This window comes from Theobroma cacao, chromosome 5 (genome assembly GCF_000208745.1).
Source record: "Theobroma cacao cultivar B97-61/B2 chromosome 5, Criollo_cocoa_genome_V2, whole genome shotgun sequence".
In the NCBI taxonomy this organism is placed as follows: Eukaryota; Viridiplantae; Streptophyta; class Magnoliopsida; order Malvales; family Malvaceae; genus Theobroma; species Theobroma cacao.
In genome coordinates this window covers 468519-484873 of record NC_030854.1, presented here as the reverse complement: position 1 = coordinate 484873, position 16355 = coordinate 468519, and the positions used below count along the sequence as shown (strand labels likewise).

The 16355-nt window shown below is 36.0% G+C and overlaps 1 protein-coding gene and 1 pseudogene across 1 annotated transcript; one reads left to right on the top strand and one right to left on the bottom strand.

Annotated features, from left to right (window-relative positions):
* Positions 2629–3806, bottom strand: LOC108661896 (annotated as a pseudogene).
* LOC18597495 (receptor-like protein 12) lies at positions 11693–15660 on the top strand. Its single transcript, XM_018121351.1, has one exon. It carries the CDS (start codon positions 12138–12140, stop codon positions 15513–15515), a length of 3378 nt encoding a protein of 1125 aa, XP_017976840.1. The 5' UTR covers positions 11693–12137; the 3' UTR covers positions 15516–15660.

Sequence of the window (16355 nt, the reverse complement as noted above, 5' to 3'; positions counted from 1 at the left end):
GTGTAAGGAATGCCCGAATGCATCTTTTTTGATAGCATTTAGGTATGATTTGCCATAATAAAATATGGATTCGTCCTGTCATTCGATGCAGTAGACCAATCAGGTCAAGTCATCCCCATGTCCCCGTGGAAAATCAGCTTTCTATGATGTAATTGCAAGAAATTAAGAATTCATTTTAACAAAGTGATGTGTCCCTTTAACATGTAAAATCTTAAGCATAGCAAGAAAGACTATAAAGTCATTGATTTTGCCATGTCAGGTCTATTGAATTATTTCACGGTTCAGTCAAGTCGTGGAAAGCTGATTAGAAAATGGACTGCTACTCTTAATATGGACATTTAACCAAACTTAATTATCCAAACAAAGATAAACTTTCAACCAAACTTGTAATTATTGGTGTATTTTAAAAACTTATCTCTTACCAAACTTAATTATCCAAAGAAAGATAAACATTCAACCAAATTTGTAATTATTGGTGTATTTTCAAAACCTTATCTCTTCATATGAAAAGTTGTAAATTAGAAGTTATGTTTCTGATATGAAAATTGTGATTATTGGAAAGTCACATATATTGAAAGGTTATCTCCCATGTATATTGTGATTATTGGATTCTAGATAATTTTTCATATAAAGAGTTATGTTTCTTAATAGAATGACACTTGGAGAAAGATAAAGGACACTTGAAAGTCTATATAAAAAACTTGTTGTCAATCAATTTAACACAACAAACAAACAAGACAAAAACACACTCGACTAATAGGTATCGAACCTCGATATGAGATAAAAGGTAGTTGAATCCCGATTCATAGGTTTGGTTGGATGGACTAAGAATGCTTTGCTCGATGGAGAAGGGGGCTGTAACGAATGATAAACTGGTGGTTCCGTATTCATTGATCCGAAAAAAGGCAAATGTAACTCCAATATCTCATCTACTACTAAATTCACAATTGGTGGAACTCAATAAAGATAAGGGAAACTATACAAGGACTAAAATAGCAGTGGCAGTGCAACAAAGCTATGGCTACTGAGTATGGCCTCGGTAATGGGATAATGAATGCTAGGGTGAGACCCCTGCAAAATTAGACGAAGATTCAGAGTCAGAGGCGCCAGAAGCCCCTGAATTTGCTTCAATAGGTGACATCATCATCTTAATGGATTCGACCTCCCCAATATTCATGGCCCTCATAGCAAAAACAATGGCGAAGGTCAGACCCCGACGCTAAGACAGTTAGTATGCCCGAGCTAGTGTAACTGATCTCGCTACTCAATCCATATCGTTAGTTATATGGTTGCTTCATCCAAGAGAAAAGGGGAAGAAGGAGAGAAATCATCAATGAGAGCTGGCTAGCGCCTGAAATAGTAAGTGGTTAGGATATAGCTTCTTCCTTACCTTCATCGACTAGGGGACTTAATGCTGGTAGTTGGCTAATGATGGCTTGATGTCATATGTGTGCCAAGTTCAGCTAAAAATCTAGAGCAAAAGAAATGTTATGTTTTGAATTAAAAATTTAGAAAATAACATAAACACTTTGAGTTCCCATCATTTAAGTGTCCAAATTCCTTATAAACTACTTGTTGCAGAAAATAGGCTCTAAGTCCAAACAACTTTGCAATCCTCGGTGACGAAATTAGATGTTAAATTCATTATATCCTTAAGGCTATTCACAAAATTCCCTTTTGCATACCGAGTGAAAAACCTTCTAGTGTCAATGTTATTTTGTGTAGCTTTAGCCCTTACTGAATACAAACTTTCTTATTTGTGAGTCAAATCCATTAAAACAAGCTTGACATTACCAAGCTTATTCATGAATTCCTCTATTTTCTCAACAATAATACCTAATGTTGAATTTGAAATCTACCGTCGATATAGACAAAAATGCCAAATCCTTTCCAGCTATTGCCATTGAATAATCCATGTTATATGATGTTTGAGTGTTTGAGACATTTATTTAGTCATGATAAGAGAGTACTTCGAAAGAATTTGAAGGAAATCTTTTACTCTAGAAAAGAGTGCACAATGCCAAACTACAACGAACTTGGCTGTGCTTTTGCACACACACTTGGAGTGTCTTTACCATCCATTCCATTATCGAACAAATTTCTGCAGAAATGGATTCGATTATCAATATCGAGATTCGTGTGCACGTTCGCACAAAATTTAGATGGATCCAAAAATTTTTTCGAGTGGTGTCATAATTAAAATAATAAAAATAAATAAATAAATTATATAAGGTCATTTTTTAAAGAAACGGAGTAGTTAAGATTTTGACTTTTTTTTAATAAAATCTTAAATTATAAAAAGAAATTTTTTATCTTTTCATGTACTATTTAAATATTAATAAATAAATTATGTTTTTTTTATATAAATCTACTTTGATTTGGAGTTTTTGACACATTCTCTACAAAATTGTAAAAAAAATTAATGAGTTCGTTAATATCATTAACTGCATAAAGCTTTAGAATAAGTAATATACCAAATTAAAATTTTTAACATTTCAATGAATGAGTGGTGCCATAATGTCTGGCTGTTCTCAAGTTATTTGTAGATAATTCTTTTCTTACAAAGAATTGAATTTTTTTTTTTTGAAATTCAAAAAGATTGTATATAGGAAAGTTTATAGTACTTTGTTATGTTGGTGACATGCTCATGAAGAAAAACTAAGACGTGTTGCTATTGACATGAACGTCCAACCACTGTGTCCATGTATTCAGGGCCATCTCGTACACTCTTGGTAACATGACTGCTTTATAAATCCCATCTTCATGGGTGAAAAATCCCCACCTGATAATATCATAACCACTTCGAACTATTCTGTTAGTTTTGATTAATTATAAGTTGGAAAATATACTTACAAGACCTTTATTTGGCGTCTACTTCCCCAAAGATAGGTATTGAAAATAAGAACATATGCATCTATCCAATGCCTAGCATGCTTTTCAATTGCGTAGACTTTGACAATTCAATCTGGTACCCGATGGTTCACTAAATTATCCAAGTTGGATTCCACCAACAATGGGGACCAGTAAAATTCGATTGTTGCATTATATTTTTTAATAACATGAATTAGTAAAATTTTAGCCATTATAGCAAAAATGACAAAGACAGTGAGATTAAAAAAGAAAAAAAAAACACTTTGTTGGTATATTCAATTGTAAAATCTTTTGAAAATATTAGAGAGTACTCACAACGGCCTTGAAAATGTTTATTGAGCCACTGTTATGCATGAAATTGAAGGTTGGAAGGATGGCTGAATCCACTAGACAGACCATGAAAACCCATTGGTTTCTGTTGAGCAATTTCCCGATTAAAGCAAGCCTCTTATTTCTAAGACTCCCTAACAATGCTGTAACATGTTACCTTATTAACATAAAACAAGGAAACATTCCACAAAACTCAAAAACATTGCCAAATGCAATCTTAAAACCATCATTATTCCTGTTTTTATATGATATGGAATAGAAAATTAACAAAACAGAATAAAAGAAACCTAAAGTGGTCACACTAGTGAGGTTGCCATTTCTATAACTGATAGTTAAGGTCCTTTCTCCCGAACTTCTCACAAGCTAACAGATTTGACATAAACGTGCATTCTCTCTTTTTGTATAGAGGGTAAGATTCATTATCATATACTCATTTCCTTGAAAACATATTACACATTTGCCACCAAAACTTTCATGTATATCTCGTACTCAAAGAGTTATTCATTTCTTTGTCTCAGATAGACAGTGGCAACGACAACAATGGCAATGAGAAGGGTAACAAGCGATTGAAGGCTGGTGTTGACACCCCATGCTATAGAAACCATAACCTACTGCTTCTTCGCCATATTCAGCTCTCTTTGCCTTGTGCATCAAAAGAATCGGCTCCCCATCTTTCTGTTTCCTCTTTCATAAGTTAATTTTTAGTAGTTGGTGGTAATCAATTTTCACAATTTATTGTTTTACCTTGGATTAAGAGAAGTGGAAGTGAAAATATCTTATAGGAGATTTGCAGACCTTTTTTTCTTCTCAAGATATATAGATTGAGTTAATTTTCTTCAAAAGAATGCATTTCCTCTTTTGTTATCAAAAGTAAGCAAAACTAGGGAAAAGGGTGTGGCACCGAATATGTATTATTGCCATTGATAAATGGGAAACATCCTCTAAATTAAATTAGGTTCTCATGATTATGGACTTCCAACCTCATGGAGTTATGCCAAAGATAGCTATCGATGTGCTTCACCCACTTAAAACAATTTTCTTTCTCATGATTTGAACATTTTATCGAGATAAGATTTGATCCAAAAAAACCTTGATAACTGTAGAGTGTTCTTTTGGTTATGGAGAAAGGACGTGTTACAATGAGTGAATCGGGATGCATTAGAAACGGCAAAGAGAAAGACTGGAGCAGTCCTTAAAGTGTAAGTGCTTTAGGTGGCAGGTGGTGAAGGATGAGAAAAGGTGGAAGAGGCAGTGGATAGCGGTGAATGGGAAAAGCTGAAAAGAAAGAATGTTTGGAGGATTCTAGAGAGAGTTTTTAAGGTAATCTTTGTTGGGTGTCTACCCCTTTCTTCGTACCTCCCAACCTCCTATTTACACTGAATAAAAGCACTTTCTTAGGAGTAGTTAAGAGAGCACATTTAATCATGGGAGAACGTGCTTATCATGGAAGAACAGTTAAAAAATGTTTTATGGGATATTAAAAGAATGACAATGTAGTTGAGTAATAAGCGTAAGTTTTGAGTAATGAAATAGTGACACTTGATAGTGAGCCACACGTATTTTTAAGGAGTAAGGAAAAAAAGGGTAAAGCACATGTACTTTAAAGAAAGATTAAGAAGAAGTCCTCTTAACTATCTCCATATCTGAGCTACCAAGCCAAACTATCTAGAAAATCCCAAATGTGAAGGTAACTCATGAACTCTGCCACTTGTTCTAAGTTGTTTTCACTTTCCCGTACAAACAGTTATTCCATGCTTGTTCTTGGGTGTTTCTACCTTGGAACACTCTTGGGCACTTTCGTGCTACTAACGCCTTTGAGCTCTTCCGCACTTAGAATGCCCTTGGGAGTTTCCATGCTTGGAACACCTCTGGGCACCTCCACGCTTAAAACACCTCTAGGTATTTCCATGCCTAGGGCGTTTCTACACTTAGAACACCCCTAGACACTTTCTGAGCTTGGAACACCCCTTGGCACTTTCGCGCTTGAAACAACTTAGACACTTCCATGCTTGGAACACTCTTGGGCGCTTCCATGCTTAGAACACCTTTGGACGTTTCCACACTTAGGGCGTTTCTGCACTTGGAACACCCTTAGGTGCTTTCGCACTTGGAACACCCCTGGACGCTTTCGCACTCGGAACACCCCTGGACGCTTCCTCGCTTAGAACACCCCTGGGCAATTCTATGCTTGGAATATCCTTGGGTGCTTCTGTGCTTGGAACACCTTTGGGCACTTCCATGCTTGGAAAACCCCTGGGCGCTTCCAGACTTAGAACACCTCTGAGTGTTTTCATGCTTAGGGTGTTTCTATGCTTAAAAAACCTCGGGCATTCTGCGCTTGGAACGCCCTTGAGTATTTCTACGTTTGGAACACCCTGATGTAATTTTCCTGTAAATAGCACTTTAAAAATAATAGTTAACCAGAATTGGGCATCTACAATAACCTTAATACACATAGTAGGTAAAGGAAAAAAGAAAAGAACATGATCAAATAGTGTAATGAACGTTACAGGCTAATTAAAAATTGTCAAATTCATAAAATTTCTATTTTGATCTTACCATCCGTTAATGCCTTTGTTTTTATGAAAATATGTGTACATTCGTGGTAGAATTATATGACTTGGAAAGTTAAAATAGTAAAAAGTAAAGCATCCTTAGTAATTTTGTTTTTTGCAGCTTTGCTTGTCTCAATGTGCACGAATGCATCTTTCCTGATATGTTAAAACCAATGTCATGGCTTGATATCAATGTGCTTCTATTGAGTTTTAGGTTGACTAGAATTTTAGATCTTATTTGATTAGGATTCTTGTTTGTGTACAATATTGAGTAGTTGTATGATTTTAAACTTTTTATTCCACATTGAGTCTTAATCACATTCTATTTTAAACTTTTATATTATAAAAATGGATCTCTAAGCTTTAGAATTGCAAATAGTGCTTTGAGAGCTCTAAAAAGGAGACACCTTGTAACTTTATCTTTTGCTCTAGGTGGAGTTAGAGTGGTTTGAGTAAATGTTCTTGGGAGGTTATTGAGAAAAGGTGTGCAAAGGATCTTAGGTTGTTCGAGAAACTATAGAGGTCAATTTATTGTACTTTAATTTCTCAATAATAGAAGAACAGTTTCACTCTGTGGACGTAAGCAAGAGGCTGAACCACATAAATTCTTGTGTTTTTCTATTTGTTTGATTTCTCTGGGTTTTATCTTTGTTATTTCTTGGGTAATTTTCATAACAAACTGGTATTAGAGTTTCAGGTTCGGTAAATTCAAGATTCAACAAAGATATTGAAAGTCACTAGTTCCACAAATTTTTCAATTAAGAAGTTTAATAGGAAAACTAGTTTCGCACAGTGGTAGTGAAAGATGAAAGATCTCCTTGTGCAGTAAAGTTTGATGTGCCCCTTGCTAAAAAATGAAGAAGGGTAACCCAATGACATGAAGGATGCTGAATGGCTAGAGTTAGAGCAAAGATGTGTAAGTATTATTCGGCTTTGCATTGGAGATAACATGTCATGTTATTGATGAGGATTCAGCCCTTAGGTTATGGAGAAGATTTACTTGACGAAAAGTCTTTCTAACAAGTTGTAGTTTTGACGAAAGTTTTATTGCTTAAAGATAAAGGAGAATGGAGACCTCATAAAGCATATCAATATATTTGACGGGATCATTGATTAGTTGAAAAAGGTTAATATGAAAGTGGAGGAAGAGAAAAATGCACTATTGTTCTTAGCTTCACTCCCATACTCCTATGAGGTATTTATGGAATCTCTAATATGTGGGATGCATACAATAATATTAGAACAAGCACAAGCAATGTTAATGTCTCGTGAAGCCTGAAAGAAAAGTAAGGAAGGGGATAGAGATTCAAGAGGCTTGGCATTGGTAATTGAGGTTCGTAGGAGGAAGTCAACTAGCATGGGATTGAAGGGTGGCAAGTCTAAATCTCACAATATTTAGTGCTTTCAATGCAATGGGTATGGACATATTAAAAGAGATTGTCCTACAAAAAGGGATGAAAGTAATGAGAACAAAGGTGAGTGTGCTTTCGTTGCTGAAGGTGATGACTGTGATATCCTTGAAATCTCAAAAAATATGGATGCAAATTCTTATTGGTATTTAGATTCTGCTTCTACCACTCACATATGCTATCAAATGAAAATTTTGATTTACTGCAAGAAGGGGTGGTTAGGAATTTGACTTTAGGCAATAAGTTAATAGTGAAATTCATAGGTTTTGCAGTGGTGAAAATCAAAATGTTTGATAGGGTTGTTAGCTCTTGAGGTTGTGAGACCTATATCCTAAATATGTGTAAGAATCTAATATCATTAAGCCTGTTAAACTCCCAAAGGTATAGATATTCTGCTTGTGATAGAGTGGCAAAAGTCACACAAGGCAACATGGTCCCAATGAGGGGGAATTTGCATAATGGTTTGTAGCGTCTAGAATGTGAGCACTCGAAGGGATGGGAATAGTGCACAAGTAATGAAAGGTTCACATGGTGTAGACAATGGTGACAAGACAAAAATTCTTGCTAGTAGTGATTTGGAAGGATTGTCAAGGTCCCTTTCCGAAGTCAATTAGTGTCATTGACTTGACAACTACACAAGTGCATTGGCCATTCGGTGGAATCAAGTGTTGGACCATGCTTGATGCAGTATGTGTAGTCGTGGTAATTTTAAAGGCCAATGGTTTGGAAAGTCTTATGCTTAGAAAGTTGTTAAAGGTGTTAGAAAGTAGGTGGAGTTAAGAAGTTGTAATTGAGTGCCACTGTTGGAAGAGGTTTAAGGAGTTTGAATTCAAGTTAAAGGTAGAGATTTGTTGAGTTTTAGGTTGATCAGAATTCTAGATCTTATTTGATTAGGATTTTTGTTTGTATACAACATTAAATAGTTGTACGATTTTAAATTTCTTATTCTACATCAAGTCGTAATCACATTCTACATTAGACTTTTATATTATAAAAGTATATCTCTAAGTTTAAGAATTGCAAGTAGTGCTTTAAGAGCTCTAGAGAAAGGACATCTTGTAACTCTATCTTTTGCTCTAGGTGGAGCAAAAGTGGTTTGAGTGAAAGTTCTTAAGAGGTTATTGAGAAAGGGTGTGCAAGGGATTTTAGATTGGTTTGGAAAACCATAGAGGTCAATTTATTATACTTTAATTTCTCAATAATAAAACAACGGTTTCACTCTGTAGACGTAGGCAACAAATTGAACTATGTAAATTCTTATGTTTTTCTATTTGATTTCTCTAAATTTTATCATTGTTGTTTTTTGAGCTATTTTCATAAGAGCTTCTACATGGTATCTATTCCAGCAAGCAGCATGCAGATTTACAAGCATTTAGATAGGATTTGCCATAATAAAATCTGGGTTCGTCCTATCATATCATGCAGTAAACCGATAAGATCAAGTAACCGTAAGAAATTAAGAATTTATTTTAACCAAGTGATGTGTCTGTCTAATGTGTAAACTCTTTAAGCACAGATGGAAAGGCTGTAAAGTAAATAATTTTGCCATGTAATGACAAAAGGTTTATGGAATTATTTCAGCGTTCTGCCAAGTCGTGGAAAGCTGGTTAGAATATGGACTACTACTCTTGATATGGACTTTCAACCAAACTCAATTATCTCAAAAGAATAAAAAGACAAACATTCAACCAAACTTGTAATAGGTAGGCTAGCAATTTTCTTCTGCAGTCTCCTCTGATCATCCAAAGTCTTGCAGATTGCAGTAATTGGTGCCATAATCATGACACTATATTAGATTTCCTTCATGCCAAAGCTTCAAACCTCATCTTCATCTGTTGCTTTCCCTCTGCTATTCGTGGTCTACATAGCAGCACATCCCTGTAAGATCAGTTTTTGCTTTTTGTCTTAAACATCATTTTCACTCCAAAACATGGTTCCACAATCATCTAATCAATGGAAACTCAATACTCAGCTACTCAGTTAATACTATATTTTGTATAAATTATCAAAATTTTGTTAATAAACAGCAAAATCCAAAAAAAAAAAAAAACCATCCATTAAGTGGAAAGCATTTCCATCCGGCAGAGATTGAGATGACAGAACCTGGTTTCTTTTGGAGGAGGATAGCTCCAAGTCAAAGAGGCCCGTTGGGGCCGTAACATCCAAAACCTAACGGGCAGTGAAACTTGCATAAAATTCATTCGAGGAGGTCCCCAAGTCCAGCAGAGCCTTGGAAAACGTGGGGTAGATGATGGGCCTACTTGGGCAGAAAAGTCTCCCCATTGTCCAGTCTCTGCAATCTGGTGAAAATCCATGGAAAAAGGGTACCCCACCTTTAAACAATTTAGTCGTTTAACACGACAAATTTCTGCCTACTGAACCATTGGTTCTGCTCTTTCATGGTGGCTAATCATGATTTATTATCATGGGACATTTTAAACATTTCTTTTGTACTTATTTCTTTATGTTTACCTTTGTTGTACGTTATCCTTTACTTTCCTTTGTTTTCTTCTTTTTGGTTTGGAAGAAGTGATTTCTGATTAGTGTTCATCTGGCGGCTTCTGGTTTACAGTATAAACTAGTTTAATTCACTTTGATGAATTTATTCAATGATTGCATACTTTTACTAATTGAAGTACTTATAATATAAATTCTCTTTTTGTTTTTCCTAGAGGTAAATTCGGATTTCAGTCTTAAATATTGAATGATTAAATTTGGACAAAACCCATGTTCCAGGTTAGTAAATTCTCAGCATCCATGATGAATCAAGACCCAAAATTTGGCAGTGAAGAACAAGAAAGAATACAGGGAACAGAGACTTGTGACTTAGGAACAGAGACTTGTGACTTACTCAATGTTTTCCACCTCATATTTCACATTGTGAGTGGAACTTTCAACTTTTCCCTCACTTTGAAAAAAGCAGAGGGTGATGCAGATTTTGTTGAATTATACCAGAAATGTCAACATCTTCAAGCTTATGATCATAATTCATTACAGCAACTGTTCCAAGTGAAGACATTTTAAAAACCCTCTTCTCTTTCTTTAAATCCATATTGATTGCTTGTCTTGTAGTTGAGTTGTTTCTTTCAGCATTTGGTTCCTTGCCTATAACAAAAAAATCCAGAAGTGGTTAGGCCAGGGGCCATTGCCCTGAAAAACAGTAACAAATTGGTTAGTTTTTCTAGCACCAAAAAGAAGGAAAAATGAGGAATGCCTGAAAATGATAGTAATTTGATTTAAGTTCTCGGTTCTTCTTGAGGACCTTTGACTTCCTTTTCCCCTCTTTACAAAATAGAATAAATAAAAGATTAAATTCAGATTAGCCGGTAATCATTGAAGACCAAAGCATTAATTATTGAATGCTCATGAATTAGTCTATATAACACTATATATATAAGAATTTTGAGATGTTTTTTGTGAAGTCGGTTGCATTTAGAGTTGTCAACAGGGGTATTTTTTTTCTTTAGCTTCAGAAGGGGGTTTTCCCCCTCATTGAGTGATAGTGTTTTGGTTCATTGAAAATTGAAGCGCTTATATTTTTTATAAAATAAAATATTTGGGTGGATATTTGTGGATTTCATCCAAGTTTGAAGTGAAATAAGTTTTTAATTTTTAATAAGACATGATAAGGATCACAAGGTGGATTAATTCTAAATAATTATAAAGGCATAAGATAAAAAAATATTAATTGAAATTGAAGATCAATTAGAAAATTTCATCATTAAAACTAAAAAAATTAATAAATATAATTAATATTCATTTTATTTGGACTTTAAAAAAATGTTTATTTTATTTTAATAATTTTATTGTATCAATTATGTAACTTATCAATAATTACTTTTAAAATATTATATTTTCTCAATATGAATTTGATTTCGCTATTAGAATCATGTAATTAACAAAATATGATTATATATATCAACATTCGCATATTTTAAGATATAAAAAATCAAATGTTTTCAAAAAAAAATTATTTGAATAAAATATTTTACTTAATAAGAGATGAGAAAATATTTTAAAAATAATTATTTTGTGAAATAATTATCTTAAATTTATCATTATAACTATTATTTATAATATTTTTAAATTTAAAATTATTTCTCTTTAATTATTATTATTTTTATTTACAATATTATGCAATTTAAAAATATTTTTAATAAAAAATTCAACACTCAAGCGAAGCGGGGCGCCATGTGAAAACAGATTCCCATCCATGTGAAAAGGAACAAAATGCAAAACCCCTGTTAAATGACTTAATTTCAAGGTTAAAAGTCATGATTTATTTCATTTTCAAACTTTGGGAATAAGCAAAACAATGGAAATTTTGAGATGGCAGAGTTTAATTACTGCAAACAAAACTTGGTAAGCTCCCATTATAGTCAGTAGGCAATGACTTCATGCAATCAGAACTGGTTGAAAAAAGCAACAGAGAATGGGCAGAAAGAAAGCCATGTTCTAAAATGTGGTTTGTCTTGTATTAATTTATTGGAGGATGGTTAGCAGCTTTAAATCAACACCAATCAATTCTTTGGTTTGATTTTTCTTAGTTAGCTAAAGCTTGGAAAAGTAGGAAACTGCAGCCCTTCACAAAGTCTTCAACCAAAAATAATACTAAAGAAAAGCCGACAAGAAACAACGCGTCTTTGTACAGAGTGTAGTGATATGCCAAAAGCCTTGCAACTTGAAGAACAAACACACAGAATTACGCGGTTTACCTTTGACGGTTCTTTGTTTGCTGACCAACCCAAATTGCCTGCCTCTCCCTTGCTTCTCCTCTACTTTCTTCTATCTCCCCCATTCCACATTTTGGGTTGCCCTCCCGTGCCAAATCGGGTGAGTGTTTGGTCAGTCACCACTCGAACAGGATACGCCAAAAGCTCATGTTTGTGGCCCTGCACCCTCCTCAGCCAATTCCCATTGCTATCTTCTTCATAATTCTTACTTGTATGGATATCTCTGGTTACCGTTAGTAATGAGGATTTCACTCTTTTCATGGCTTTTCTTGAATTCGTTCATAGCAGTTTTCTTTAGCATCGCTGTAGTTTTGGTTTCTGGCCAATGTCAAAGCGATCAGCGAGATTTGTTGCTCCGATTGAAAGATGGCCTCAATTCTACTTTATCTGTGAAGTTGTTGAAGTGGAATCAAACCACGGATTGCTGTTTTTGGGATGGTGTGACCTGTGATGCAGGTGGTCGGGTTATCGCCCTAAACTTGAGCAATCAATCAATTTCCGGTGTGATTGACAATTCAAGCAGCCTCTTCAGTCTTCACAATCTCCAGAGTCTAAATTTGGCGTATAACAGATTCAACTCCATTATTCCTTCCAGGCTTGATGTGCTTGCAAATTTGAGTTTCCTCAATTTGTCAAATGCTGGCTTCAAAGGTCAGATACCTGTGGCGATTTCACAAATGACAAGGTTGGTTACTCTTGATTTATCTACGCTAAACTTCCCTGGACAAGTTTCATTGGAGCTTCAAAACCCAAATCTACGAATGCTTGTTCAAAATCTGAGTATGCTAGAAGAACTGTATCTTGATGGCGTGAACATATCAGCGCAGGGCAAAGAGTGGTGCCAGGCCATATCTGCTTCGTTAAGTAAATTGCAAGTGTTGAGCATGTCCAACTGTTATCTTTCTGGACCAATTGAACCTCACCTTCAAAACTTGACGAATCTCTCAGTTATTCGCTTGGATAAAAACAATTTGTCTGCTACAGTTCCAGCATTCCTTGCTAAACTTCCGAATTTGACTTCCTTGCGGCTCAGTTCGTGTGGCTTGCATGGACCATTTCCGAAAGAAATACTCCAGGTAAGGATGCTACAGTCTCTTGAAATATCCGCAAATGAAAAACTTCAGGGTTCCTTGCCAGAATTCCCTCCTAATGGTTCTCTTCGTATCCTAGTGCTTAGCAGAACAAAGTTCTCTGGGTCATTACCACAGTCCGTAGGTAACCTTGTGAACTTGACAAGATTAGACCTTTCCTATTGCAATTTCGGTGGAGCAATTCTGAATCCAATCCCAAATCTTCAACAACTTGTTTATTTGGACTTGTCATTCAATAACTTCACAGGTCCAATTCCACCATTTGATATGTCCAGAAATCTTGCCCATATAGACCTCTCTCATAATAAACTGACTGGTACGATCCAATCATATGACTGGAAAGGCCTTCAAAACCTTACTGATATTGATTTAAGTCACAATGCACTTCATGGGGATATACCCTCCTCTCTTTTGGCACTCCCGTTACTGAAGAAGGTTATGCTTTCCAACAATCAATTTGACGGTAAAGTTCATGACATTCCAAATGTGCCGCAATCTTTATTGGATACTCTTGATCTCAGTAGCAACCAACTGCAAGGGTTTATACCCATGTCTGTTTTTGAACTCGGTAGACTTAACATCCTGTCGCTTTCTTCCAACAAGTTCAATGGCACTATATGGCTAGGAGACGTTAAGAAGCTTGCCAACCTCACACGTCTTGACCTTTCACATAACAAGCTGTATGTCAATGCAACTGGCAACTTTTCTACCTTCTCCTCCTTCCCCAAGTTTACCAGACTAGAACTGGCATCTTGCAGACTGAAAGTGTTTCCTGATCTAAGGAACCAGTCAAAACTAGCATATCTGGATCTTTCAGACAACCAAATTTCAGATGCAATACCCAATTGGATTTGGAATGTTGGCAATGGCATTCTCCAGCATCTGAACCTTTCATTGAATCGGCTAGAGAGTCTACAAACACCTTATCAAATGCGTGGTCTCTTAGTCCTTGACCTGCATTCTAACAATCTCAGTGGTAATATCCCAACTCTGCCTCTATCTGCGAGCTATCTGGATTATTCAAGAAATCATTTTGCTTCTTCTTTACCACATAACATCAGTGACTACCTCTCATACACTATTTTCTTTTCTCTCTCAAGCAATGGCCTTACAGGCGTCATTCCTGATTCAATATGTAAAGCTGATTACCTACAGGTTCTTGACTTGTCCAACAACAATTTGAGTGGTAGAATACCAAAATGTTTAATTGAAAGGAATGTATCTCTAGGGGTTCTGAATCTTGGCGGCAACAGTCTCAATGGCAATATTCCTGATGCATTTCCAAGTCATTGTTCCATACAAACACTAGATGTCAATGGCAATGAGCTTAAAGGGGAGATTCCAAGATCCCTTTCTAGGTGCAAAATGCTGGAGGTGTTAGACCTTGGTAACAATCAGATCAATGATTCCTTTCCTTGCCATTTGAAGAATATATCCACTTTGCGGGTTCTGGTTTTGCGGTCAAATGAATTTCATGGGAAAATTGATTGTCTGCCAAATAAGGCGCCCTGGCCGAAGCTTCAAATTGTTGACATTGCTAACAATAGTTTTAGTGGAAGACTACCAAAGCAATGCTTAGCAACATGGGAGGCAATGAAGGTTGATGACAATGAAACCCAATTAAGTGTTAAACACCTTCAATTTGAGATACTACAACTCAGTGGATTGTATTATGCGGACGGCATAACAGTTACCAACAAAGGTCTAACGATGGAGCTGGTAAAGATCCTAACTCTTTTCACCTCCATTGACCTTTCATTCAACAATTTTGAAGGGCCAATACCAGATGTGATCGGAGAATTCAAAGCACTCTATGTTCTCAACTTGTCACACAATGCTCTCACAGGTGCAATCCCACCATCTCTAGGAAAGTTGGAACAGCTGGAATCCTTGGACCTCTCAAGTAACAACCTGAATGGCAGTATTCCTCCGCAGCTGGTAAACCTTAATTTCCTCGCAGTCCTTAACCTCTCACACAACCAACTGGAGGGACCTATCCCAGCAGGAAAGCAATTTTCAACATTCGAAAATGAGTCCTATGAAGGGAATAAGGGACTATGCGGGTATCCTTTGACAAAAAGTTGCAAAAATGCCAACAATGGCCACAATTCACAATCCGATGCAGCAGAAAAGAATCAGAATGATGAATTTGATTGGGAGTTCATATTCATTGGGGCGGGGTTTGGTGTAGGAGCAGCGGCAGCCGTTGCACCATTAATTTTTTGGAAGAGAGCAAATAAGTGGGTCGACAACACTGTTGATAAAATCCTTGGGATAATCCTTCCAAAGGTGGGTCTAGTTTACACACCTCCTGATGACGCAGAGGTTAAGGCAGACAACACGGAAAATGACGATGAAGATGAAGAAATCAAGGACAAATATGGAGAATTCCGCGGGAGATATTGTGTATTTTGCTCCAAACTTGACAAAACCAGGACGAAAGCAATTCATGACACATGTTGTACCTGCTATGATTCCCCATCTCTATCTCCTTCTTCATCCACCTCTTCTTCATTTTCTCCTTAAACCCTTTAATTTTCTTTTCTTCCTGTTGTTTCCTCTTTTGTATATAGACACAGAAAGAATCAACCCTGGAAAGAGGGGGTGATGAGAAATGAACATATAATTTCGGGTATTGAGTAAATAATTCAAAACCAACTTTTGCTCTCAAGTATTCTCACAGTCACAGGCTCTACCTTCCTGCTGCTTAACTCCCCTCAAAACCAAATGCAGCATATGATAAAATACCAATGATTTTCTTTCAGGAATTTCACCGAACACCCATAGATGACAAAACCAACCATGAAATTTAAGCACAAATGAGTTCAGAGTTCTCAAAACCAGTACCTGAGAAGCAACTAACACTGATTTTGGGATAACCCCATTTCCAACATCCCATTATCTTTACCTGTATAAATCAAAGGCCTTGAATCCGTGTATGCTCCTCAAAAGAACAGCGTACTCCTCTTTCCCTTCCCTTCTCACACCATTCCCGCCTAAAAACCTTTTCTCTCTGTCGTTCGATCCGCCGAACGTTGCCTTTGGTGAGGGAATGTTGGGCCCTTTCCATGTTCTATGTTAGCTACGGCTTTCGAGTCCATTAATTAGTTATGCTCTTTGGTTGGGCCAAGCCCATCGCATATTCTAATGTGGGCTAAACTAAAAGAGTCCAATTAGAGTAACAAGAAATAACAATTCATTTTGTGCGAACAAATTCCAAAATGAAATAGATTTAGCTGTCTTGGAGTTTTGGACAACTTATTAAAATAATAAATCGAAACCAATTAAATTAGATTAATTCGAAACGAGTTTTTCAATTTCGGTATTAATCAATTAGAAGCTTTCAATATTAATCGATGAGAAGGG

Excerpts from the sequence above, each read along its gene's own strand:
- LOC18597495 (XM_018121351.1), top strand. The coding sequence starts at position 12,138 with ATGAGGATTTCACTCTTTTCATGGCTTTTCTTGAATTCGTTCATAGCA.